General features: G+C 39.7%; 2 protein-coding genes and 1 long non-coding RNA gene across 3 annotated transcripts in view; 2 read left to right on the forward strand and 1 right to left on the reverse strand.

Annotated features, from left to right (window-relative positions):
- The window catches only part of LOC308408916 (sterile alpha motif domain-containing protein 3-like), a gene marked incomplete at its 3' end in the record, with an annotated part of 264,006 nt that overhangs the window by 197,818 nt on the left and 39,894 nt on the right, over positions 1-26,294 (reverse strand). The window lies entirely within an intron of this gene.
- LOC308404535 lies at positions 2,254-4,468 on the forward strand. Its single transcript, XR_013973144.1, has 6 exons — positions 2,254-2,410; positions 2,619-2,729; positions 3,223-3,346; positions 3,600-3,661; positions 3,869-3,946; positions 4,448-4,468. It is a non-coding gene; the product is annotated as an uncharacterized lncRNA (long non-coding RNA).
- On the forward strand, positions 6,000-20,662 carry LOC308393414 (RING finger protein 175-like). The gene is made up of 9 exons (XM_080877165.1): positions 6,000-6,031; positions 6,367-6,404; positions 6,584-6,725; positions 16,544-16,698; positions 17,211-17,318; positions 18,814-18,934; positions 19,239-19,372; positions 20,035-20,136; positions 20,472-20,662. The coding sequence occupies exons 1-9, from the start codon at positions 6,011-6,013 to the stop codon at positions 20,590-20,592; spliced, it is 942 nt and encodes a 313-aa protein (XP_080733291.1). The 5' UTR covers positions 6,000-6,010; the 3' UTR covers positions 20,593-20,662.

Consider the following 26,294-nt stretch of genomic DNA (forward strand, 5'->3'; position numbering starts at 1 on the left):
TCAGGAGCGAGATGGAGAGTACAGGGCAGAGGTGATTGGCTGTTCTGTTAGTCAGTTATTCAGTGACAGTGAGGGAGGCTCTCTCTCTCTTTATCTCTGTGTCTCTCTCCCTCTGATCAACCTTTAATCCACTCAAAATTGTTTTAGAAAAATATGTTTAACAGAATTGTGTTTTTAATCTAATATTAAATTAAAGAGAAGTCAAGTTTTGCTGGTTTTATTTATTCATCATATATTCTAATTATTATGTTTTTTATGTGTTTATTTCTGTCTGGTTCATGATATAAGTTTCTGCCTTAATGCAAATATCTAATGAGTCAATCACACAGCAGCAACGCAATGATTTAGCTACGAAGACATAGTCACGATGTCCTGCTGAAGTTCAATCCAAACATCAAAATGAGGAAAAAATGTGATTAAAGTGACTTTGAGCATGGTTGTTGTTGCCAGTCTGAGTATTTCAGAAATGGCTGATCTGGGATTTTCCTCAACACTCATCAATAGGGTTTGAAAAAGAGAAAAATATCCAGGTCAGAGGAGAGTGGTCAGACTGCTTCAATCTGATAGGAAGGCAGCAGAAGGCCACACTCGGTGGAAACTGAGGCTAAATTCACAAAACTTTTCTGGTGTGATGAGTCTCAATCTCTGCTGTGACGGTAGGGCTGGAATATGAAAGCATGGTTCTATCTTGTCTCATATCAATGATTCATGCTGCTGCAGGTGGTGCAAGTATGGTGTTAATACAACCTGAACATCATTTAAACACCACAGGCCTGTGCTGACCTGAGTATTGTTGCTGACCCTGTCCATCCCTTTATGACTACAGTGTACCCATTTTCTGATGGCTGTTTCCAGCAGGATAACGCACCATGTCACCATTTAACCAGAGTTAAATATTTTTGAAACCATGTGCCATGTATTATATCAATAAATAGAAATATAATATGAAATTGTTATGTATATGACATGCATTAGTTATTTATTTACGTGAAATTAATACATAACATTTTAAAAAGAAGGCACTAACTGTGTCAGTTCAGCCTCCGGTCCAGCAGGCGGCGGTAAAACTGAATTACACCATTTAGTCGCCGCCTGTAGATAAAAGGGTGAGGAACTCTGTGTTCCGTCATTTGAGCCTGCAGTCGAGGTGGAGGGTGTTGGTCTCCGTCTGGGTAAATATGCGTTTAATCTTTATTTGATTTAATAAATGTAACGTTGTATTTATTAATTACTTTGTGTTGAGATGTAACGTGCCGATATTTACCAGCGATGAGGCGTTTATTTCACGGATGGTGGCAGATTGTGTGGGAGTCGTTGTAAACTTGTCACGTGGTTTTCTCGTAACATCACGTCTGTAGAGTTTATTCAGAGTTAATTACGGTTCAGTTAGAGTTACACCGCTGCGTCAGTCATACATACAAATGATATATATGTTAAAACCATGTGGTGGCATGAAGAGGGTCTAAAATGTGACTGAAGATGTAATAATTTTAAGTTTTATCAATAGGCATGTCAATAATAGCTCAATTGTTTTATAATTTTTACAATTTTATTACTATTTTTTTAAACGCGCCCTTTATTTAAAACGATAAGCAAGGAGTATCCAGAAATTTCCATCAGCTGAACACGTGGTGGGGGTGTTGCACAAATTATAATCAGGGAACTAGACCTTTGGTATCAGATATGGTGAAACCGCATTAAGCTCAGTTATTTTAGGTATACGGTTAATGAATGGGTTACTTACTAAAAATGCATGAAAAATAAAATCATTTTAAAAAATCCCCCTAACTACAAAAAGTGCAAAAGTACAGATTCAGAGCAAACCTGTATTAAAGGAAACTGTTTAAACATTAACTAGATGCAGGCTTTTTTTTTTTTTTAGGTTTTGACTAATTTACATGATATAATTAAAAAAATGTCTGCCACAATCAGATTTGAAATCAGTTGCTTATTTAAGACTAATAAGAATGAAATGTAGTTTTCATAGCAAAGTTACAAATTGCCGGTGTCAGTAAAATAGCCACTTGAATAAAATCAAATAAGAACTCTTTACTTTAAAAGAAAATACATGGTATGCACACACCTACTAAATTGTCATAGGAACTACTAAATCATAGAAAACATTTTATGCCTAATCTGTATTTATAAATTAAGTAAAACAAGATCGCAAAGGCTAATGGTGTCAAAATTTTGGCCCTTTTGTAGATGCACAGATCTGTAGACTAGTGTAAAAGCTAATGTGTAGTAATTGTACTGATTTAACTCTCTTGAGATCCAGTTACTCTGGTCACTGTGGCCTTGAACTATTAACTGAATGGTGTTTTCTTCTTTCAGCTTGATGTTGACGCTTCAACAGCGTTCTTTTTGACGAGGATGACACACACAACAGTTTGTCTCCAGCACAGTCAAGGTAAGTTTTCCTTTGTGCTTTTTGTTATGCATATGAAGCGTCTTCCTGCGCTGTGATGATGTTTTTCCTGCCATTCGTAGTTTCCACCAGAGGTTTAAACACCAAAGATGGTTCAAATCTTCCTTGGATGTCTGAGCGTTACTAGCTGTTCCTAATTAGCAGCTACTGCTAACATGCTGGCTTTCTAATGCAGCAAGTGTCTCCACAGGTTCCCATCAGCCACAGAGAATGAGCTTAACTGGGACAGCACTGTGTGGAAGGTGCTCTGGTGCATCAGGATGCAAGATGGGGTGAATTCCTCAAGAACTAAAATCTGCAGGTGAGTTAATCAGTTAAGTTACCCACTGACGCATTAACTAAAACTTGTACAGTGTAAGAAAATACTTGCTGACCAGTTAAATCTGTGCCTGGCCTCTAGCTCACTCATCATGGGCATAGTGATTTTCAGTTTTTAAGGATTTCTTTGAACTGCTTTTTCCAGGGTAGACTGTACAGTGTACGTCTTTAATTTCTAGACATACAAATTGAGAACGCAAATTTTAATTACTTTATATTTTCTCTGAAATACCGAGAGAATCTAAATCTTTTTTCCCCTGGAAAAGTGTCTTAAATCTGTAAACCCCCAGTCAGTCGCTATGATGATGATTTTTCCTGCCATTCGTAGTTTCCACCAGAGGTTTAAACACCAAAGATGGTTCAAGTCTTCCTTGGATGTCTGAGCGACTGAAGGGAAATTTTTTTTTATATATATATTGTTTTAAATCAGATTGTCACTTCTTGCTCCTAACATTCATATTTTCTGTTTCTGCCAGTCGTTGCAGAGAATGGCCTTCAGTAAAAGTCATGAAGCTGTTCAGCTGTGTTAGCATGCTGGGTTCAGGGAGTTCTGGACAGAGAGGAGCAGATGTGGATCAGCATCACTGCACCTGATTCTGGGTAAGCTATTAAAGGTCATTTGATCGCGGTACAGCTGCTCTGAGGAGTTTACAGTTCGCTGTGATGACGCTTTTCCTGCCATTCGTAGTTTCCACCAGAGGTTTAAACACCAAAGATGGTTCAAGTCTTCCTTGGATGTCTGAGCGAACACTTTGAAGTTTAACTCTTGTTGATGACTGAGAACCTTCACAGACAACTCTTGTTATTGACACGTCTTCTTTCAGAGCTGACTCTGCCTCAATCTCTGTTTCAGGATGAACGTCTTCAGTTATGCCCACCAGCTGTAAACCTGTTGTGTCACCAAAGCTGCTCCCGGTATGTATTTGTTAATATTTTGGACTTTACCTTTTGAAATTGTTTCGCTGTGATGATGATTTTTCCTGCCATTCGTAGTTTCCACCAGAGGTCTACAGACTAAAGATGGTTCAAATCTTCCTTGGATGTCTGAGCGAACATTTAATTCCTGTTGTATCTTGTGTCTTTCTGCCTTATGTACTGACCTAAACCCGATCTCACTTTCAGGCTGAATGGATGTTTCTGTAAAGGATCAACCTGCAGACTCTCCAGCACCAGTGTTGGTGGTCAGAGTTCCTGACGCTGGTACGTATTCCAAGCTGTTCTTGACTATGATGTATGACACTGTAGTTACAAAAACGGATATTGGATCCTTTTTTTTTTTTGGTTATAATTATCACCATTTGAACATTGACAAAATTGGGTCACATTACTTGTATGTTTGTAAGTTTGTACTCTGCTTTAAAGTCCTGGGGTGTTGTAGATGTGTCCCCTTTAACTTTGACTGTAGCCATTTAACTCTTGAGTTTCTCCCCCTAAAAAAGTACATGTGATAGCAATCACGTATAGATTTTTTTTTTGTTTGTTTTCCCCTTAAATGCCCGTGAAGCCACAGTCTTTATTAAAACGTGGAAGGGGAATGTTCGCTGTGATGATGATTTTTCCTGCCATTCGTAGTTTCCACCAGAGGTTTAAACACCGAAGATGGTTCAAATCTTCCTTGGATGTCTGAGCAAACATTAGAGGATTGTAGTTCTACTTTTGAATGTCTTTGTTCTAAGAACTAAATTGTATTCTTCCTTTCAGGGAGATAATTGCCACGGATACAAGGCTCCAGGCTGTTAAAGCTGGTATGTACGGTTACTTGTTGAAGTCTTACGTCTTTGAAGAGTTTATCGCTGTGATGATGATTTTTCCTGCCATTCGTAGTTTCCACCAGAGGTTTAAACACCAAAGATGGTTCAAATCTTCCTTGGATGTCTGAGCGAACATTAGATTGCAGCTTTGCTTGTGAACTCTTCTCTTCCAGATCTAACTTTATCTCAATTTATCTCACTTTCAGGCTGGACGTCAACGTTGATGGACCTGCAATCAAACATGAGTCAGCTGTGTAGGGTTTTTGTTTTGTTTTGTTTTGTTTTTTTTTTCTTTTTTTTTTTTTTTTGTAGGTTGAAGTTTGAAAGATGGCTGTCATCTAATCTTAAAAATAAAATGAATCTTGAACAGAAAACAAGCTAGCAGTTTTGTGACTATAAATGAGATGTTCTTAGTTTTGAAATAACTGGTTTTTGTTTTCCATGCATGCTGGCAAAGAGTTAGTTTTTTTGTATTTTTACTTGTACATAATTTTTAAAGTAATAAAGATCCAATAGGTGTCGAAAGATTTTGTTTTTAATCTGTCTTCTCTTGCTGAAATTGTCATTCAAATAAGGGGTTTTAGACTGTACACTGTTGCTTCTCGTTGGGCTGCATTGCTTGGGCAAATGCTTAAATATTTGATAGATTGTAACTGATGAAAACTATTCAACATCTAACTCAGTGACGTGAAGAAGAATCCCAGAGAACATAAATTGCATCATGTAAATTTTAACACTACAGAATAACATTTGTGAAATGTTTTCAGACATTGAACAACTATATTAGTTCACTATACTGTGAAAACCCAGTGTGTCGGACTATTTTGGGAATAAATCAGGCTATACATGAAATGTTGAGTTGGTGTTGGCTGAGAAGTTCGTCAAATTAAGTAGGTAAATGGGTGTACCTGATTTTCTACTTGGTAAAAAAGTTACATATTTCTAAGCAACTGACTTTTACACTGTTATGCAGTACTGTGTTTTTATATAATGCTAATGGGTTATTATTAATTACTATTATTAAAAGCTTGTATTTTTCAATGACAGTTTTGCTTTACTTTATTTTTCCTGTGGGTCCTCCTTATGCCACCCCAGTGAAGGATTTGTTATGGATACAAAATTGAACACAACTCTGGGTACTTCAAGCATAAACCAACCGTGTTGAGCCTTGTCTCACTCAGAGAGATGTTACCTTAGGAAAAACAAACAATTTTAACAAAATGTCCTGATACATACAGGCAAATAATTGAAATTAGGATTGACAGAAAAATAATTCTCACAATTTAGTAACTTCACCCTCTCTGGAAACTAACTCAACCTAAACTGAATTGGAAAAGTGTTAAATAATGTCTGATTTAAAAATGAAACTATGATAGCTTTGTTCATAGCTGACAAGGAGGGGTCGCTCTGAATCGCGTTTAATTTTGGCACCCTTAGCCTTCCTTACTCGGTCAGTAGGGACCGGGCTAAGCTAGCTGCTGGTTGCCGGATAGCTTGCACAGAAAGCAAGACGATGGCGGGTGTACATCCCCAGGTGAGTGAACTAAACTCTTCAGTCTAGCTGTTTATAAACTTTAACGACCGTTACTGTCCGTGGCAAGTGAAGAAAACAGCGGCTAACTGAGGCTAATTAGCTCCGTAGTTCAGGTGAGCTGTGAATACTGTGGCTTCGACGTGGCACAACAGAGGCATGTTTAAGGAAACGCCTTTCTTATTACAGAAACATTAGGTCTTATGTTGTTATGGTAGAGGCGGGAAACACAGTTCATCAAATAGCTTGTCTCTCAGTTTAGGAAGTTGTGTTAACCTACATTAGTGTCCAGTGAGACCCACAAAGCTCCCAGCTGCTATTTCTGTCCCTCATTCCAGGACGACCTGCTGAAAATGACACACAGAGAAAACTGGAAGTGAGTACACCCTCTTCTGTATTTTCTTTATACGTTATATCCAAAAACATCTGCTTTTTAGTTTTTTTTAAACAAATATGAAAATAAATGCAGCTTTTGCCCCCCACAAATTCATGTTTAGTCCTGACTCTCTGGCACATGCTTCACTCCTTTCTTAATCCTCCTCTTCATCTTTACAGGGTGCAACACGAGCGCCTGCACATGAAGCACAGAGGACATGAGGCCATGCACGCAGAGATGGTGCTGATCCTCATCGCCACGCTGGTGGTGGCTCAGATAGTCCTGGTGCAGTGGAAGCAGAGGCACCACCGCTCCTACAATGTGAGTGCTGCCAGCAGGGAGGCTAAAGGCACTGATTTGTCCCTTTTTTTATGGTAAAAACCACAAACATGTTTAACAAATCATGTTTAATATAAAAAGTAAATTTTAAAAACCTATGTAGAATTTTTCAAACAACTCTTCACCACAAGGCACAGGGGCACACCACAGGCTTGACACTTTCAGGGTGTGTCACTCCACCTGTTGTCCTCCTGGAGACAGCGCTTACATTTGAGTCTGCCTTTAGTGGCTTTTTGGGCAGCGTCTGTGTCGGTGACAGTTTGAACAGGAATGTGTTCAGCTCTCCTGCTGTGGGGAACACCTGTCTTGTCCATCCCACAAAGCTGACAAACACTATGGAATCTTTGTGCGCTATGGGCTGAACCTGGTTGGCACTGCATATCTCATGATGCGAGGTGAATGCATTTGTTGTCGCAATGTCCACAAAATGCAGCAACATGGTCCTGTACCAGCAGGCAGTTTTTCTGTGAGTGAAATAATACTGAATGAGCTGGTCAGACAGGTCAACCCCACCCCTATTTTTATTATATGCCATGATTGGTGTGGGGCAGGGGATTTCTCCGATAGCTAAGTGTCCATCCTTCACCTTTCTCTTCACCGTCTCCTCTGAAAATGCAGGGATGGATGGTGGAGCACATGGACACCTCCCGTGTGTCCATCCACTTCACAAAAACAAGTGGGCCCTCTGATCCATCTCAGATCCTCTGACATTTTCTGTTCAGAGCATTTGCCCTGTCTTTGGGACATCCTTTTCTGTTTTCCTTGTAGGTACCACATGCACCAAACCTCATGCTGGTCAGGTCCAGAAACAGTCTGGGACTGGTATAAAAATTGTCTATGTAAACATTAGGGGTGCAACGATATTCGTATCGATATTGAACCGTTCGATACAGTGCTTTCGGTTCGGTACGCATATGTATCGAACAATACAAAATTTGTAATTTATTTTATCAACTTTTCTTCTGACGATGGTGTCTGTGTGGAGCGCTCAGTGAATCTGCGTTCGACTACTCCGCCTAGGCTGCACTGTCGAGCGCAGATCCACTGAGCGCTCAACACAGACAGCATCGTCAGAAGGAAGAGCGCAGGGCAAGCTAGCGAGACAGAAGTTAAGCTCTCCTTGCAACATGGCAAATTGAACCTCCCCCACCCTCATTCAGATTTGGCGTTTGGAATTATTTTGGTTTTCATGTGACGTATGACCCTGAAGTAGAGCTGGGCGATATAACGATATGTATCGCGATATAACTTTTACTCGATAGAGTAAAGCTATCGCGATAGACCTGCCGCTCTTGTCCTCTTTAAATAAAAAAAAAAAAAAAAAAAAGGTCAACCAATCCAAATTAAGTAGCGCAGAGCCGAACCAATCACAGCCGCAGCGTCACATCGCGTGACTTGTTACATACAGCACAAGTGCCAAGCCGCACGTGTGTTTGTTTGGGAAGCAGCCAGCGGGTAATGGTGCCAGCGCGTAATGGAGGAAATGAGTGTGCCGACTAGAAAAATCAACCGAGCGTGACCGAAGAGAAAACAGATGATGGTTCCAATGCCGGAGAGATTGTCGAACGGAAGAGCCATAGAAGTTCTGTAATGTGAAGGTATTTCGGCTATTTCAAGTCTGACAAAAAACAGAGTAGCGTGCACTGTAAATTGTGCCGAAAGCAAGTCTGGAAATACAATAAACGGGTGCATGCGTCACACTGTGCGCCACGTTATTGTTTCGGTGAAACGAATTTCTACAATACTGTTACTGTTAATTCTACTCTCTGCAGTGTTTAAATGCTTACATATACACACAGTTACTGTCCGTCCACACATACGACAGCTTTGTTTACTTTTTCCCACCGAGGCTTCTAGACTTCTGATTGGCCAACATTTCTGCACGGTTAGGAATCTAGCGCCACCTGCTGCTTTGGCATGTTCATAGCAGCGTTTTCCTTCATTTCTGCCTTTATGTGTGGACGGGATTATTTTTTAAAACGAAAAATCTCCGTTTTCAAAAACACCCGTGTACGTGTGGACGTAGCCTCAGTCTCTGACTGGAAGCGCTAATTCGTCATTCGGCTTTTGTCAGACTAAAGTAACTGTTAAAACTGTTTGAAAAGCTAAGCTATACAACAAGGAGAGATTGAGAATTTCCTTTTAGTTCTCAGTTTATTTGATATTGACAAAAGTTAGTCAGTTTTGTCTGTTCTTCTGTAAAACAAACTAAGATTTATTTTTAGAATTAATATTTTGTTTCTAAGTGGAATTGACAATTTAGTCTGTTTCGTTTGTTCTATTTTGAAACTTAAACGCTTTAGCGGCTGCCTTTTGTGTAGTTTGCAATATTTGCCTTTATTTATCTGAAAAAGTCTCATGTTCCTTAAGTACATCTACCCTGTTGAACTTATTATGGGAAATAAATATTTAAATAAAAACAAGCTGCTGATTATTTCACATTTTACTTGTGAGCAGCGGCACATTTAAATCTTACAAATATAGTTATTTGGCTTATATCGTGATAGATATCGTTATCGCCTGAAATGAAAAAAACATATCGTGATATGAAAAAATCTCATATCGCCCAGCTCTACCCTGAAGGTAAGCGCATCATGGACCAAAGTAACACAGTATGTTGGATGTGCCATGCAATGCTCAATTACATGGGTGGGAGCTAGTGTGTTAGCGCAGTTAGCTCGTTAATGTGTTGGCTGTCTAGCCCCATGCACGGGGCTATCAGGGGTAGCTCGTTAACGGAGATTTGCCGTGTTGTGGTGTTAAGGTCATTTTAACGAGGTTAACCTGAAAGCACTAGTGGGAACACAACGAATATGACTGCACATTTACGCCGACATCATCCTAGTGCAAAGACAAAAACAACAAGCATGCATGCTACAAACTTTACCCGAGTCATTTAGACAGCCGTTAGCACATGATTCTCCTTATGGGGACCTGATATGTTTAATATGCTGCTGAGAATATAGCCCAGAAGAAGCGTATAGTATAGCTTTTATTTTGGAAAGAGACATTTCTCTGTAATAAACTCTCTTTTCCAAAGATGAGTGATTCCTCAATCAGATACAGGGCTTGCAAAATCGCTAGCCCGACGTCCTGGGGCTAGAGATTTTTCCAGTCGGGCTACCAAAATCTATCTCTGCCCTGCCCGTCGGGCTATTGTAGGAAGGAAAAATATATGTCAATGCTTTTGCATTCTTTCGGAAATGTAGCTGGGTAATTATGTCATTGGCATCGGTGAGCCACTGTCAATATGTGACATATTGAAATCGCGTTTGAATTTGCGCTTGTTTTTTGCTTTCACTTTGCAATCGCGCGAACTGTGTATAGAGAGCGACAGTACTGATTGGTGAGTGATGATAATTTGTGCAGTGACAGCCAAAGAAAAGCTTACCGCAAAACGGAAAAGTTATGACAAATCAGACTATAAGGCAAAAAGAAAGTGCAGCTTTATGGTTTCATGGACAAAATAATTTCTGTGGCTGCAACATGATGAGCTAAATAACCAGGGGTGCACATAAGTGGTCCGCAGGTGCGCATTCGCTGTCAAAATAAAAAACACGCACAAGGGTTAGGGTTAAATTTAAAAACTGTACTTTTGAGTTAAAATATATATTTATAATTTTAATAAATGACAAATTAAAAAGGCATGAACATTTTATTTTGTATCGAAAAAATATCGAACCGTGACACCAAAGTATCGAACCGAACCGTGAATTTTGTGTATCGTTGCACCCCTAGTAAACATGGTATCCAGTGCCAAGACAAAAAAGCTGAATGAGGTTCATCACCACATCATAGGCCAGCCCATGCTCACTTGAAGTTTGATTCTTGCCAGTGTATATGGTAAAGCTGATGGTGTAGCCACTTCTTGATTCAGCCAATATAAACATTTTCACCCCCCATTTAGTTGATTTGTCTTTCATATATTGTGTCATCCCAGTTTTTGCTTTGGTTCATCCACCATCTACTGACAACTCCCTCCTTTTTGGTAATGAGCCTGGCAGGCACTGAGGATCTCATCATTTAGAGGCCTGACTCTAAAATGCTTGTCATGGCCTGGTCAATGGTCAATTTATTGTCCCGAACGGGAAATTGATTTGCAGTATGTCCGTACAAACAAACAAACAGACAACCAACACATCACTCACCAAGATAATATAATATAAGCCTGATAAAACAACCTAGATTTTTCATCAAAAAAGTGCAATGGCAACAACACTCATGGTTTAGTGTTGTTAACTATGATAATAGCACTGGGTACAAAAGACAGTCTATGTCTCTTTGTCTTCACTGCAGTCACTTTGTAACGACGACCTGATGGAAGCAGTTGAAAATCATTAAAGAGAGGATGATCTGAACACAACAGGACAGAGGTGGCCTTCCTCAGCACCTGCCTGTTATAAAAGTCCACAAGCTGGACCTGAGACCTGAGACCAATTCTGTGTGGTATTTCTACAGAAATGTATTTTCATGTTTCATCCCACTAGCTGTTTAATACTCAGACGTATTTGAATTTCTGTTTACCAAAGAAAATAGGCAAATCAGCTGAGTTGGCACAATAGAGGAGGATGTTAGAGACTGAGTGAAGGAGGCAGATGAGCTACTGTGATGACCCCTAATATGAGAGCAGAAGGTTAACCAACTCGAATTCACCTTTATACATCACAGCTTTATTTAACTGTCCACTTTCACAGGCCTGGTTAGCTGGTATCAAGTCAAGTCAAAGAAGTCAAGGAAACCTTAATTTCTCTCTGCCATCTATAATCCAGTTTTGAGATCCCTTCCCAGACACCTTAACGCCCACTCACAGCCTGGGCCATCTGACCTCAGGAATTCGCATGATAAGGTGGGGCCAGGTTTCACAATGAACTCACCTGAAACTCTGGCTGATTGGGGCCCACATCCAGTTTCACACCTTGGCTCAGGCGATTAGAGGATCACCAGGGGGTCCTTTTGTCCCTCTGTGGGGGGTCACTCCCACTAGGTTTATATCTGGGACTCTCCACCATTTGACCTTAGAACTGAAGAAGCTTCTCAGATGAGAGGTGAAACGTCTTCAAGTAACTTAAAGAAGTCCAGACACTTTTCTTTGCAAGCTCCTTTGACGAAGGCAAACAAATACATCACATACACACACAAAAATAATATAAGCCTGAGAAAACAACCTAAATTTTATCATCAAAAAAAAAAGTGCAACGTGCAGTGGCAACAGCACTTATGGTTTAGTGTTATTAACCATGATAATAGAAGTAGGTACAAAAGACAATCTATGTCTCTTTATCTTCACTGCAGGCACTTTGTAACGACGACCTGATGGAAGCAGTTGAAAATCATTAGAGAGAGGATGATCTGAACACAACAAGACAGAGGTCACCTTCCTCAGCACCTGCCTGTTATAAAAGTCCACAAGCTGGACCTGAGACCTCCCTGAAATCTTGCCAGCCACTTTAACCAGGTTGTTAAGTCTGGTCTTATTATTCAGGGACATATTGCCGTACCAAGCAATGATACAGAAGGTTAAAACAGATTCAATAAAACTTTTGTAAAAAAGAGTCATCATTTCAGATGAAACATTAAAACCTCTCAACCTCCTTAAAAAGTACAGTCTTTGTTGAGCCTTTTTCACTGTAGCAGCAAGATGTGACTCAAAGGACAGAGTCTTATCAAGAACAACCCCCAAATACTTATAACTGGTGTTCCCTTCTTTGCGTCAATTTTTTAAAATCCACCTCAGGATCACTGAGGTGGATGTTCCAAAATATGGTGAAGAATCTGTCTCTCATCATCACTATGGATGGAAGGGGCACAGACAAGATATGATTCTGTCTCCAGTAATCTGAGACTTGGAAGTGACACAAGTGACATGTAAATCAGGAGACCAAAAAACTGATAGAGATGTTCTGTCTCAGTGCATTTGTATTTTTTGCCTAAATTATGATTTTTGTTTTTTTATTTTTTTATTTGCAGCATTTTTGTTCGTGTTTGCACAAATTTGTATTGACTGTGTGAGTAGAAAAAAACGATAAGAAAAAGTCTGTTGGACTATGAGGGCAAAATGTCTCTATCTGGACTCCTGGTGTTCTCCTGCTAAATTCTGGGGCAATGTCAGCCTCCTTCTCTGACTTCCAGGACTCAGAGCTGAGGTGTGGCTCTGCTGCCTGGGCCAGTGGAGATCTGGACCTGGTGGGTGTGTCACGCCTTCCCTCTCTCTGCAGACCTCCTAGTGCACTCTGTGTGGATGTGAGAGGCTCTTCTTCCTCCCCTCCTCTTCCCCTCTTTACCTCTTGTAGTCTTCCACTTCATCGTCATACTCGTCACTCTCCAGCTCAGAGTCCAGCTCCGAAACTACTTCCAGCCTAAAAAAGGTTTCAATGCCTGATCCACATTAAGTAGCCGTCTCATTGTTGTGACACTTAAAACAACAACAAATTTTCAAAACTCACTATCAATATTGCTGTCCATCACTTGCTCAAAATTTTCCCCTCAGCCTCAGCAACCAAATGTTGTAGGTTGCCTTTTCTCTTTTTTTTTTTTTTTTTTTTTTTTTTTTTTTGAGTGATTGATTGATTGATGTGGTTAATTTTTCACCAGTAAGAACGGGGATGCCATGTTGTGGGGTGGGGTTTCGCTTGCAATGCGAGCGCTGTCTTTAGAAAGTTTGGTGTTTATCGTCTCTTCTTGCAGTAAGCGGGGAGTATGTGAATATTATTAATCATAACTTTTTCTTGGCCTATCAACACAATTTAAAAACTGGTACGTAGTTTGAAGTTTGCACTTTCAACACAAATTCAAACGGAATTTCAGGCTCTCTTGCTGTCATCTTAAATCGTGCCGCTGCGTCTGTCAACCCCAGAGGGTTAAATAATACATTTAAATTTTGGGGATGGGGTTAAAATTTTTTGAGAGAGCAGTCTGTGCACTACATTACTTTCAGACAGTGAGGTACAAGCTCATGTGAATCCCACCTGAACAAACAGCACTGATCTCTCTGGGAAGGAACCATCTACAATGTACAACAGCCAAAAAATAAAATAAAAACGCCCCTCCCTGAGTCTGGTTCTGTCTGAGGTTACTTCCTGTTTAAAGGAAGAATTTCCTTCCCGCTGCCGCCAAAGTGCTTGCTCATAGGAGGTTCTCTGATTGTTGGGGGTTTCCCTGTGTTATTGTGGGGTCTTTACAATACAGTAGGGATGCACGATACCGATACTGGTATCGGGGCCGATACTGTAAAATGTGTGTGTACTCATACTTGTAAAAGTTAACCGATACCATGAACCGATACTAACTTATTTCATTAATCAGAGGGTGGCTTGTCATTTTTGTTGTAGTTTTTTAGATTGGCCACTAGGGGGACATCCCGTGCTAAACAGGCACAAGGTTAGAGGAGTCAGACTGGCAGCTCCAGATAAAAAAAGAGAAACTGGAGGCTGCTGTAGCTAGGCTAAACAAAATGTCAGCAGTGTGGACCGGAACAGCCAACTTTAACGCAGGTTTTTGGAAAAGTGATGAAAAATGTCAAAAGAAAATCCACGGGCAGTTAAAATAACAGAGGCTCTGACTCATTGTATCGCTCTGGATGACCAGCCAATGCCAGTCGTGGAAAACATAGGATTCTTCTCAGCATACTCGAGCTGCGATATGAAATTCCCAGCCGCCCACACATCAGGGAGATAATGGTGCCAAAACTTTCTAAAGAGGTAAAGACAAGCAGTGTGTGCACGATGTCAGTCCTTGGTTTAACGGCACAGTGGACTGATGATCCACGGGCAGATGGGGAGTTCGTTCGTCAATGCCAAATACTTTCGTTATTTTGTTTGTTTGTTTACAATATGGACACTCTGCAACAATTTAAAATTTATTTTATTCTCAAACCTAATTTGTATTTATTTTATTCCAAACAGAAGTGTTTATTTATTATTCCGAAAGCTCGAGACAGTGCCAATAGTTCAGTGATATTTTGTTAAATTACAATGTGGAGACTCTGCAATAATTTAACAGAAGTGCTTATTTTTCACTTGAAATTTTTTTGTGGTCATTTTTATTAAGATATTATTTATTATCGGCAGAGAATAAAATAAAACCTGTCTTCCAATTCATTGTGTGTGTGTGTGTGTGTGTGTGTGTGTGTGTGTGTGTGTGTGTGTGTGTGGTAGAAGTATTGGTTTTTGTACTCGGTATCGGCAAGTACTCAGATCCAAGTATCGGTATCGTATCGGTTTGAAAAAATTGGTATCGTTGCATCCCTACAATACAGTATAAGGTGCTCTGAGCCGACTGTTGTTGCGATGGTGCTGTATAAATAAAATAAAATTGAAAGTAATTGAGTGTTTATGAACAAAACATGTTAAATAGTCAAGGCCACAATTTTTAGACTGTATGGCCACTTCAGAGGTAGTGAATTGCTGCTGTTTTTGTTTTTTTTGTTTTTTAATTTGAATTGGTCTCATATTGATTTCTGCGTAATCATTTGAGCAGTTAAAGTGTGGAGTGTTAACAGCTTTAACCATGTGCATCATGACCATACTAACAAAAGTTTAAGCATGCAGTGGAAGTTGTAAGGTTGAGTATGGCCCAATAATTCTGGTAAGCACAAGCCACATGGTGAGGTTTCTGTAAAGCCAAATGTCAGATTTTTAGTTGTAGAAACGATCAAAAGTTTCTTGTCCTCTGATGATGGAAAGAAGCTAGAGGAGGCGGTTTGAGAATAAATTTGGCCACGTCCTGAACGTTTCTGCTGTACCTTTTCCTGTGTGAAACCTTTTATAAAGTTGGCATCAGCTGTGGTTAGAAGCTGCAAAGTTTTATGCACAGGATGTTTGTCTTTATTTGCCTGGTGCCATTGTTATTCATGTAGATACAAAGTAATGCTGAATAGGTTTAAAATAAAACTATTTTTTTATATTTTAATATTGAGAATTACGTTTTCTCAGGCTCCTTTTTGCCTGTTTTATAGCCTTAACTACATTACTGATGTTATTTTCTCACAAAGGAAATCCTTTAGAGGAAACAAGTCGCCTTACACTTGTTTACAAGCATTTATTGTGTCATTGTCAGTGTCGTTCTGCACATGTAAGCTTAACTGCAGCTGTTAGCATATACTCACTCCTGCTAGCAGTGATGTACAACAATGGTGTTTCCCCATCTGCAGGTGAAAATCCTGAAGGATAATGTCCAGTTAAGCTTAGCTCAATTATGCAGCAGAACAAATCCACGAGTGAGTGATTCAAAAACACCAAATTGAAGGTTTTGGGGTTTTGGGCTCAGTGAAAGTCTGGACATGATCCAGTCATGATGCTTTGGCCTCACCTTAAACAGGTCATGCTCAAAACTCCACCATTATGGCTGATTTAAAACAATTCTGCAAAGAAGAGTGGGCCAAAATTCCTCCACAGTGCTCATTGTTAGTTAGTTGTTTGCATTTTTTTTTTTTTTTTTTTTTTTTCCCCCACAAGGGTCACACAACCAGTTATGTGGATTAGGGGCAATTAGTTTTTCACATATGGCCAGGTAGGTTTGGATAACTTTTGGAAATAATTTAAATAATTCATGTTGTATTTACTCTGCTTCAGGCAATTATCCTTGGGAAAGATGGTGACTCCAAATTGCTGTTAATGTGTGTGAATGTTAGTGAAAAAGCAGCTAAAGTTTAGTTTGTGTGACTGGGTGAATGAAGGATATTGTATAAAGGACTTGGTCCTCTGGGAGAGAAGAAATGTGCTATTTTCGTTTACCATTCGCACCACTGTATGTAGCAGGCTTAGTCTGATACTGAATATGGACTTTGTCTCTGTCCTCAACAGCTGGTGACTCTGGTCCAGATGTGGGTGGTTCCTCTTTACTTCACCATCAAACTGTACTGGTGGCGTTTTCTGTCCATGTGGGGGATGTTCTCCGTCATCACTAGCTACGTCATCTTCAGAGCCACCCGCAAGCCGCTGTCTTGCAGGACGCCGAGGTAAGGGGAACAGTGGAGACAAACTAAAGAGTTTATTTTACTGAAATAAAGGAAAGACCAAAGATTTCACAACGGATTATCTGAGGTATGGCAACTTACATACAATTACACCGTATTTTATCCTTTGGCTAATTAATATATAGTTTAGAAATAGAGACCCATTACAGTTGTAGACATCTGGGTCATTATGTTTATAAATAATGTAGAATTTAAGCTTTAAAATTAAGTATTTTCTGTTTATACACTTGGGAGCCCTTTTTGGCTTTTTGGCTTTTTGGCCTAATACTTTATAATAAGATGAAAAACATAAAACCAGCAGAAAACTGCAAAACAAAGGCAAATAAAAAGATATACATACATAAAATTTAACAAAGCAAAACCAATTAGAACTTTAGCTCCTAATTTTAAAACCCTTTTATTCAAAGCAGATGTGTCCAGTGACACATGACAGTGTGTCATGGTGAATGATAACTAACAAGACAACTATTGTCTTTGTCTCTTTGAATTTCCAGGATGGTCTACAAGTGGTTTCTGCTCATCTACAAGCTGAGTTATGCAGTCGGGGTTCTGGGCTACATGGCCATCATGTTCACCATGTTCGGCTTCAACGTCTTCTTCAGGTGAGTCAGTGCTGACAGCTCAGCTCTTAATGAGCTTGTTTAATCACACAGAGGTCATTCAAAACTAATTTGGGCTGTTCCCTTATTCACAAGCAGTTACCACAGCAGGTAGATCTGCGTAGTTCTGGCAGATTTTTTTCACCTTATATTATGGAGTTTTTCATTCCCACTGTCTCCAATGCTTGCTAATAGGGGGTCATATGATTGCTGGCTTTTTTCTGGTTTTTGTATTCTTGTAGGATCTTTACTTTACTATATTAAGTGCCTTGAGGCAACTGTTGTGTGTAATTTGGGACTATATAAATAAAATTGAATTGAATGCCCTTCCTGACAAAACCCTTATGCAGAATGGAGCCACTGTTCATACAATAGTGGCTGTTAAACACTGAAAGTATTAAAACAAAAAGCATTCAGAAATCCAAATGTAGAGCAGTTAGAGCAACGACACACAGTCTGCTTCACATACTGTCAGAAACTCAAGTTATTGGAGTTGTGTACTTTGTAAATACATTTTATTTTTGAGCTTTCTGTTTTCACTGAGTTTCACTTCATTAAGTTTCACTTCATTAAGTTTCACTTCATTAAGTTTCACTTGCGCTGAGTTTCATTTCCAGAACGGGCTAAACATGCAGAAAGCTACCAGTGCCACTCAAGTGTAGCAGTGAACTGTAGAGGGTGCTACAGTGTTGACTTCTGGTTGAGTTTCCCTGAGTTCTGTTTTATTTGAGATTTCAACTGCATGGAAGAGTTTAAGATAGTGGGACAAAACACAAATAAACCTCTTTCAATGGAAGTATTGAAAAGTTTTAGTTCAGAGTCACTCCGTGAAAAATCAGTTCTGAACCAGTATATGAAGACGATACAGTGGATATAAATGTCCCTTCATGTCCCCATACATTTATCACAAGTTGAATAGGCAGGTAAACAAATCATGAAGAGAGCATCCACTGATCCTGATACAAACTAGATTTTGCAGTTGATGTGCTTGTGGTTTTTAACAGACCTCAAACATACTTTCAGTCCAGATGTGGGTATCCCCTTGCTTAAGATATCCAGCAGGCCAAAGGATACAGGAAACATAATTAAGAGCAACAAAATGCTAATCCACCTCATCTAGGTTAACTGGCTTAGAAAATATTCATGCTGTGAAGGTAAATGTTTGCATGTTTTAAACAGATTAAAGTTTAATAAATCAGGTGACTCTGAGGGGTCAAGAGTTGAAGATATGGTTAATTTGATTAAACTGTGGTCTTAACATCTTAAATATGATTTTGGCTGAGTGAGCTGTCAAACAGTTGACCTTTCACCTTTTACATGTCCAGGACAGAATACCTTCAGATACAGTGTAACGCCTCTTTAGTGGCTTTTTGGATACTAAGTGGTAGTTACATAACTCCATTTAAACACCCCTCAGTTCCATTGAGTACAGTTAAATTAGCTGTACTGACATGAGTACAGCTAAATAACAGAGTTATTCCTTTTTCTCTTTGTACAGGATCAAAGCAGAGGACTCGATGGATGTTGGTGTGATTATGCTGTTTTATGGACTTTACTACGGCGTCATGGGCAGAGACTTTGCTGAAATCTGTTCGGACTGCATGGCCTCTACAATCGGGGTAAAACACGTTTTTTGCCCTCCCAGTTTAACATAGCAGCCTTCAGGTGGTTTGTGAATAAATAAAGCTAACAGTGTTTTAAAGTACAATTACATTTAAGCTTAAGTTCTTGCAAACACTACACATAGTCTTGGAGGCTGTCATCATTTTTGAAGTTTAACACAAACACAATCAAAAACAGTTTTGACAGAAAATGGCTACAGAAACTTGACTGTTGTTTGTGTATATAAATCAATAAAAGTAAAACACAAAACAATAACAACATTTGTGTATGCCTGCTGATGTTGCACCTGTGTGTTTTCAGTACTACAACAAGGGTGGCATGCCCAGCAGGAGCCTAACCAATGATATCTGTGCGGTCTGTGGTCAGAGGATCCTGGTGAACGTGGAGGAGGAAGGATTTATAGAAGACACCTACCAGCTCTCCTGTGGACACTTGTATCCTAAAGTCCTGTTGTTTCCTACAGGTCCAAAGGCTTTTTATAATTTCAAAAGATCTTGACGTATATCTGCATAGATCCCCAGGTCCAGGAATCTTAAGTGCTTAAATCGAGGGCAGCTCGACTTCTTTTAAGGTTCTTGAAGACATTTAACCTCTAATCTGAAGGGCTTCTTCAACTCCAACAGCTGACGGGGAGTCCCAGTTATTTAATCATCTGTGGAGGTGTTCCTGAGAGACCCTAACTTGCCCCATTCACATGTGAATTGTTAGGTCACATGGGGCAAAGGTAGGACTGAGTCCTCCATCATCGTCTCCATCATCTTTTTGAACTGAAGAATATTAGAGGTGGAGTGTTACGCTAACTTTCATGCTTGCTAGCTTCAAGGACAAATTTATTGGATGGCCTCTTAACTGCACAGCAAGTGATATTATTTGATATACGATTACATTAAAATGCTCCAAAAGTGAAAAAACATGCTCGAGGTCTGGTTCAGTGACTTTAGTCAGCCAAGCTTAGCAGAAAAGTAGCAGCTACATATGTCAGGGAGCCGCCTGTAAGTCAAAATGGCTTTAGTTACACAGATGGAGTTTATATGATGATGATTTATTTCAGTAAACAGGTTGCTCTTTCGGCCTTAACTCGATCCTCAACCAATAGGTTCCACGAGTTCTGCATCCGTGGCTGGTGCATTGTGGGTAAAAAGCAGACGTGTCCTTACTGCAATGAGAAGGTTGACTTGAAGAGGATGATGAACAACCCGTATCCTTTTGCTGTCCATTAAGGGCTGAAAATTGAAGTATTGCTGGGGTTTTTTTTGTTATATGTTGTTGTTGTTGTTTTTCTTTAGAAAGAGAAGATAACATTGAATTAATGAACAAAAAAGTAGGAACTTCTTAAGCTCTTCATAGAAAGTGATTTCTATGAAGCAAGTCATCTCCAAATAACTGAAAAAGCATAAAGTATTAACATTGTCCTTGTAACATTCAACATAATGTGCTTTTACTTATTTGATTTCACTGTTCTTTATCAGTACAGTGCACCCCTGAAATTTGTCTAGAAAACATGATTTTTGTCCTTAATTCCTCAATTTCCAGCTGGGAGAAGACGCATGTCCTTTACGGGCAGCTTCTCGACTGGCTCAGATATTTGGTTGCTTGGCAACCCATCATCATTGGTATTGTTCACGGCATTAATTTCTCCCTGGGCCTGGAGTAAAGCCCAGAGGAACACCGCCATAAGTACGACTGGAGTCGAGTTACACTCAGGACACGTGTGATAGCAAACTGTCACAGTAGGCGCTACAAGGAACCGATTGCAGCTGCTTTCAAAGTTTTTTGCTTCGTGTCCTCGGACTAAACTCTCGCACGGTTTACTGCAGGGTAAACTGAAAGCGTCAGAGTCTCAACACGACCCCAAAACTGCTGCCAACCCAAACAGAATGATTGGAGCGCAGAGCCAGTAGTTTGACAGATCAATCTTTTGGTCCTTCTGGAAGTGTTGCTGTCATTCATGCCATTTCTGTTTACCTGAAAGATGCTTTACTTTGTTCCGTCTTACAGATTTTCGTGTTTAATTTGCACACTCCCCTTTTTTTTGTTTCTTTTTTTTTTAATAAAACATTTCTCTTTCTCATTAGACTTTATCTGTATTGGATTGTTGTAGCTCTTTGCACATTGCTTATAATAAGGACAGCTCTGGGTAACATTTGGACACATTGATTAATTGTAACATGACAGTATTTGACTGTGCCAATGCAAATTACTGAAGTACGCTGTGTACTATGTGTAATGTTGATTCTGTTTGTTATGCTGAACTGTGGTAGAAATGAAAGAATACGTCTCTCACAGCATTGATAAAACGCAAAGGTCCGGTGTGACTCTCGGCAGCAATTTGTTGCACAGTTTTCATAGAATTCATAAGGTGTTGTAATTTATTCTGCCATGTTAATGAAAGTGAAAATAAATCTGCTCTTATGCACTAGCTCTCTGGCATATTTAATCATGTGAATGCCATTCCAAGTTTAAACAGGTCTCATCAGGTGTCAGACTTGTAATAACTGAATCATGTTTATCAAAGTCACAGTTCAGGTTTGATGAAAAATAGTTTTCCCTTGACTGTGCAGCCACAGTTGGATGACATCAATCACTCTGAATTCTCAGCCTGGATTTATGACATGGTCTTCTGGTTGTTTCATGCCTCTATAGTCACAAAGTGCACACTTAAATGTTGAGATTTCTATCATGCTTTCACCTAATGTTACTCTTGTTGTGAGAGGATGTAAGGTTGTGATAAAAATCACCTCAGAGCTTATTGTGTCCTCCAGGTTCTCTTCTAGTGAGGCCCACGGTTTCCAAATTTCAGCTGAAAATCTGAAGAATAGGATCCCTTTCCTGCAGCCATGTCCATATAAATATCTCAAGGACCAGGAAGAATTAGTGTGTGGTCCAGTTATATAATACGAATTGCACTGGCACATTCAAAATATCCAAATTTTTTTTTCTAGATAAACTTTGCCACACACAAACTACTTTTATATTATATATTTGTTTACTTGGAGGGGTGATACTGTTTCCATCAACCACCAGTTCACCTGTAAAACCAACTTAAAAGTTGTTTTCTTGGATTCAGGATTTTTATATTAAAGAAAGATTTTGGTTACTGAAAGAAAACTTTTTTTTTTCTGTTGTCATGGAAAGGAGTAAGTAAATGCTGGTGGTAGGGCTTGGAGGTTTGAGTGTTTCACTTGCATTTAATAGTCTTTGGTTTGGCCTGTAAACTGAGTTTAGGAGTACATGTGAATAAAAACTATTACTAGATTCAGCACATGGCACCTCGACAGCCCTCAGTTGGATAATGTTCACAGATTGGGTTTCAAATCAGTTTTTAATAAGTAAACATTATCGTAAACATTAAAGTAAATTTCCCTACTATTTACTGTAAAGTGTTACCCAGTCCAGTCTAAATTGTTGTTGTGTACACATTACACTGTTTACATTTAATGTACTCTTTTGTTTTTGAAAATAATTTGAGTGTCTGTTGTTGTAATTTATATGAAGCTGAAGTTGGTAAGTGGTTAATTTAATGTAGCAGTAGGTGTCAACTTGTTACATGTGTGTTTATGAATGAATAGACTTATGAAGCAAAACCTCCATGGACGAGCAGAACAGGGTCATTTAAATGCCCAGTTCCAGTCTGACACATAACTGCAGTCACTCCATTCGTTTGGAGGTTAATTCAGAACATTAATACTTACTGAACAGGAACACGGTTACAAATTTGAGTTATTTAAGAATGACCAGTAGATTCCACATGTAATCACAACGTAGAAACAAAGATATTACCATTGGTTTATATTTGCATAAAGACACAGATTCTGCTGTTATTCAGCACAAATGTATATAAATACATGTGCTTTGCCAGTGAATATAAAGCCTGATGAGATGTAAGGTGCATTAAACTCCAGAACTAAAATGAATCAAGTGACCAAGTGCCAAAGACTGTAGTTTAATGGCTCCACAAACGAGTCAATCCTCATAGTCTGCCTGCCCACAGATGCTAATCTACAGTGGCCCTGAGTCAAACACACTGCAATTTCAGTTAAATTGCAGTGTGTTTTATTCAACTGAAGTGTTTTTGAGGAGATTATAACGTGATGGAACAGCTGCGGAAGGGACCGGCTAGCAGTAAATAGCTAATGGTGAATATTTATCTACAGTATTATATGAATATGATTAAAAAGCACATTACAAGCATAATTTCCTCCCTCACAACACTGATGAACCCTTTGCTTCTTACATCTCTTTGTGCAGTTCTTTGCATACTTTGGTGTCTGGCACTCCCACAGCTGTTTTGTCACCTTAATGTCTCCCCAAAAAACACTCCTATTTTGTGTTGCCTGTTGATTTGTTTTTTGTTTTTTTTTTTGGTTATTAGTTTTTTTTTACTTCTATTGTGTTTTGTGTGCTTCCGGAGTATTTTTCTGTTTGCGGGTGCTTTCTTAAGTTGCATTGTGTTTGACCTCTCAGGCTCACCATACTTATCAGATAAAGCCAGTCTATGAGAATGTGTAAGGAACCCGTAGGGACTGAGTCCCACTCTTATGTTTAAAATGGAATTTGTTTCAGTAACAGTGATGACCTGTAAACATTTAACAGTTTGTAGATGCGTCAGAAACAAAGCTTTTCTTTGCAAAGTCAAACTGCTCTTGTGACGCCCACAAGTGTATGGTCACAATTGTAATTTTGTTGTGAATTGTTTTTGATGTAAAAGACCTGATTTTATGGTGGTATTGCACTTTTCATTTAGCGTTATGGACAATGTAATTGCGTGGCATTGCCACAAGGGGGAGATAGTGGTGAGTGCGATAGGCTGTTGCAACGCGTCTCGGCCTCAGACGAGGAAGAGCCTGCAGACCGAACGCAACTGATGTCTCCTGTCTCTGCTTTTCTGTTAAAAAAACAGGTCAGTAGTTCAAGTTTGCTCACCACAATGTACATATAAAGGCAAGAAACCTTTTTCTGTCTTAGTTTAAAGACCGCAAATGTTGTGAGAGAGTGTGTTTTCACTGATTGAGAGAAAGCTAACTATACCGCCATTTGTAATGGCAGCCGCCATTTCACTCGTAGTCTAAATAGGCAGCTGGTCTTATTACCTGTTTTATTTTGTGACAAATGGAGCTCTTAGACACTTCTTTTATCCTGGCATTATTGGAAGTTACAGTTGATTAGGACCTACCCAGTTCTTATGTGTCAAATGTAAATAGTCTGATGTATACTGTTTGTGGATGATTGTGAACTGTTTGTGAGCAAGGGAAGAATATTTTTGTTTATTGGTTACAAATGTAATATATTGTTTGAATCTGTTAAAGTATAAGAAAAGTATAAAGGTGACATAAGCGGGTTAATTGCAGTGTTAGTGGTGCTGCACAGAAATGTTTTGATGCTGAAATGCAGTAAAATTGGTTACAGATTTATTGTAAATAAGGACGTTCATATACAATGATTATTTTGTAAGTTTATTCTTGCGAGAGTGCAAGGTAACCAAAAGGGTTTGAGCTATGGACCTAATTGAATGTTTGTGTTGTTAAAAGAGAAATGTGTGTGTCTAAATGAAAAGAAAAGGACGTTGTTAAACTCTGTTAATAAATCAGACGAGGAAGAGCCTGCAGACCGAACGCAACTGATGTCTCCTGTCTCTGCTTTTCTGTTAAAAAAACAGTTTAAAAACAGACCCCATCGAAGGCCTGTAACATAATTTTGGTGGCCCGTACGGGGATCAGCATGCTACGTGGGTGACTGCTGATCCTTTAATCAACGAACCAGAGACAGCCATCACAGGGCAGGCGTGTTGGAACAGCAGACGTGCAACTGAGGCAGCAGCGGGACCTGTGTCGAGGAGGGGAACCCCTGCTGGAGAGGTGACGGGCTGCGTGTTTGAGCTGACTGCACTGTGAGGAGTGCTAGCCAAAAGACACAGAATGGAGGACAGTGAAAGAAAAGAACTGGCTTGGCAGATCAGAAAGAGTCTTTATGCACTGACAGCAGAGGAACTCTTCCAGATTGCTACAAACATCACACCAGTACCTGATGTGGACCCCGCAAGTGTAAGACGTGGTGATGAGGAAAGTTGTTTTGATTATGTTTGTGCTTATCTACGCTGTAAGACATTGCTTGACTTAGAGGATCAGGGGTTTTCACACCTACTGCTGTTGAAAGATGCTATTATTCATCTCATTGATAGTCATGCCGCTGAAGTATCTCACCCTGTAGTCTCAGAGGAAAATGTTGTTACTCTCACAACACTTAAGCACCCGGAACAGAGTGATGTACTTACCTCAGCTATATTGCCTCTTGAGTCTGTTAATCCACAAATAACAGAGTATGAAATGCTAAAGGCTAACTACGAGGCACTTGGTAAAAAGTTAGCAGATTTACAAGTGACATCTGCAACACAAGACACACCGTGACAAACAGCCGCTCCACCACAGACATGCGACAATCTAAGCCTGATCACATGGTTTCCCTAAGAGACCTGCCATTTTTGCAACGCAGAGAGTTTAAAGTACATGGTGGTCAGGTTGGGGACATTGCATCTGACATTAGCTACCATGGACTGTGTAAGCAGATTGAGGAGGGGCTCAAGGTGAAGCACACAGAGGGAGAGATCATTCAAGGTGTGCTCCGTATTATCAAGCCTGGACAGTTTAAGGACATGTTGATCAGTAAAGATGACTTGACCCTCATTGAACTCAAAAGCTTACTACGTTCACACCTGAGTGAGAAGAGTGGGAGTGAGTTATTTCAGGAATTGTTGAGCACTAAGCAACATGACCATGAAACTCCACAACAGTTCCTCTACAGGATGATTGGACTGAAGCAGAAAGTCATGTTTGCATCCAGGCAGGATAACATGGACGTTGCGTATGAGACACGTACGATCCAAAATGTATTTCTACGCACCATTCATCAAGGTCTTCTACCAAAATATAGTGACATTCATAATGAACTCAAGCCACTACTATCAGACTACAGTGTGTCAGATGAAGCCTTGATAAGGCAAGTGAACAAAGTGTCAAGCGAAGAGAGTGAGCGACAGCGAAGACTGGGATATTCCACTCGACAAAAGGTAACACATGCTCATACTGCTCAACTTGAACCTGCCAAAGACACTGAAATGACTGACTGTAAATCTAAGAGTAAGAATAAAGTCATAGAAGAGCTGGCTGCGAAGGTGGAAACCCTGACCAAAGTGGTTGAGTCTCTCACAGCCAGTCAGGCTCGTGAACCCACTTGTCAGTGTGCACACCCAAAGCAGAAGCCCAGACAAACTGCAAAACAGTATGGCTGTCCCAAGTGTATTGAAAGTGGGGCTACTTCATGCACTCATTGTTTTATCTGTGGGGAGACAGGTCACAGGGC

This window comes from Rhamphochromis sp. 'chilingali' (genome assembly GCF_963969265.1).
Source record: "Rhamphochromis sp. 'chilingali' genome assembly, chromosome: 1".
Taxonomy (NCBI): domain Eukaryota; kingdom Metazoa; phylum Chordata; class Actinopteri; order Cichliformes; family Cichlidae; genus Rhamphochromis; species Rhamphochromis sp. 'chilingali'.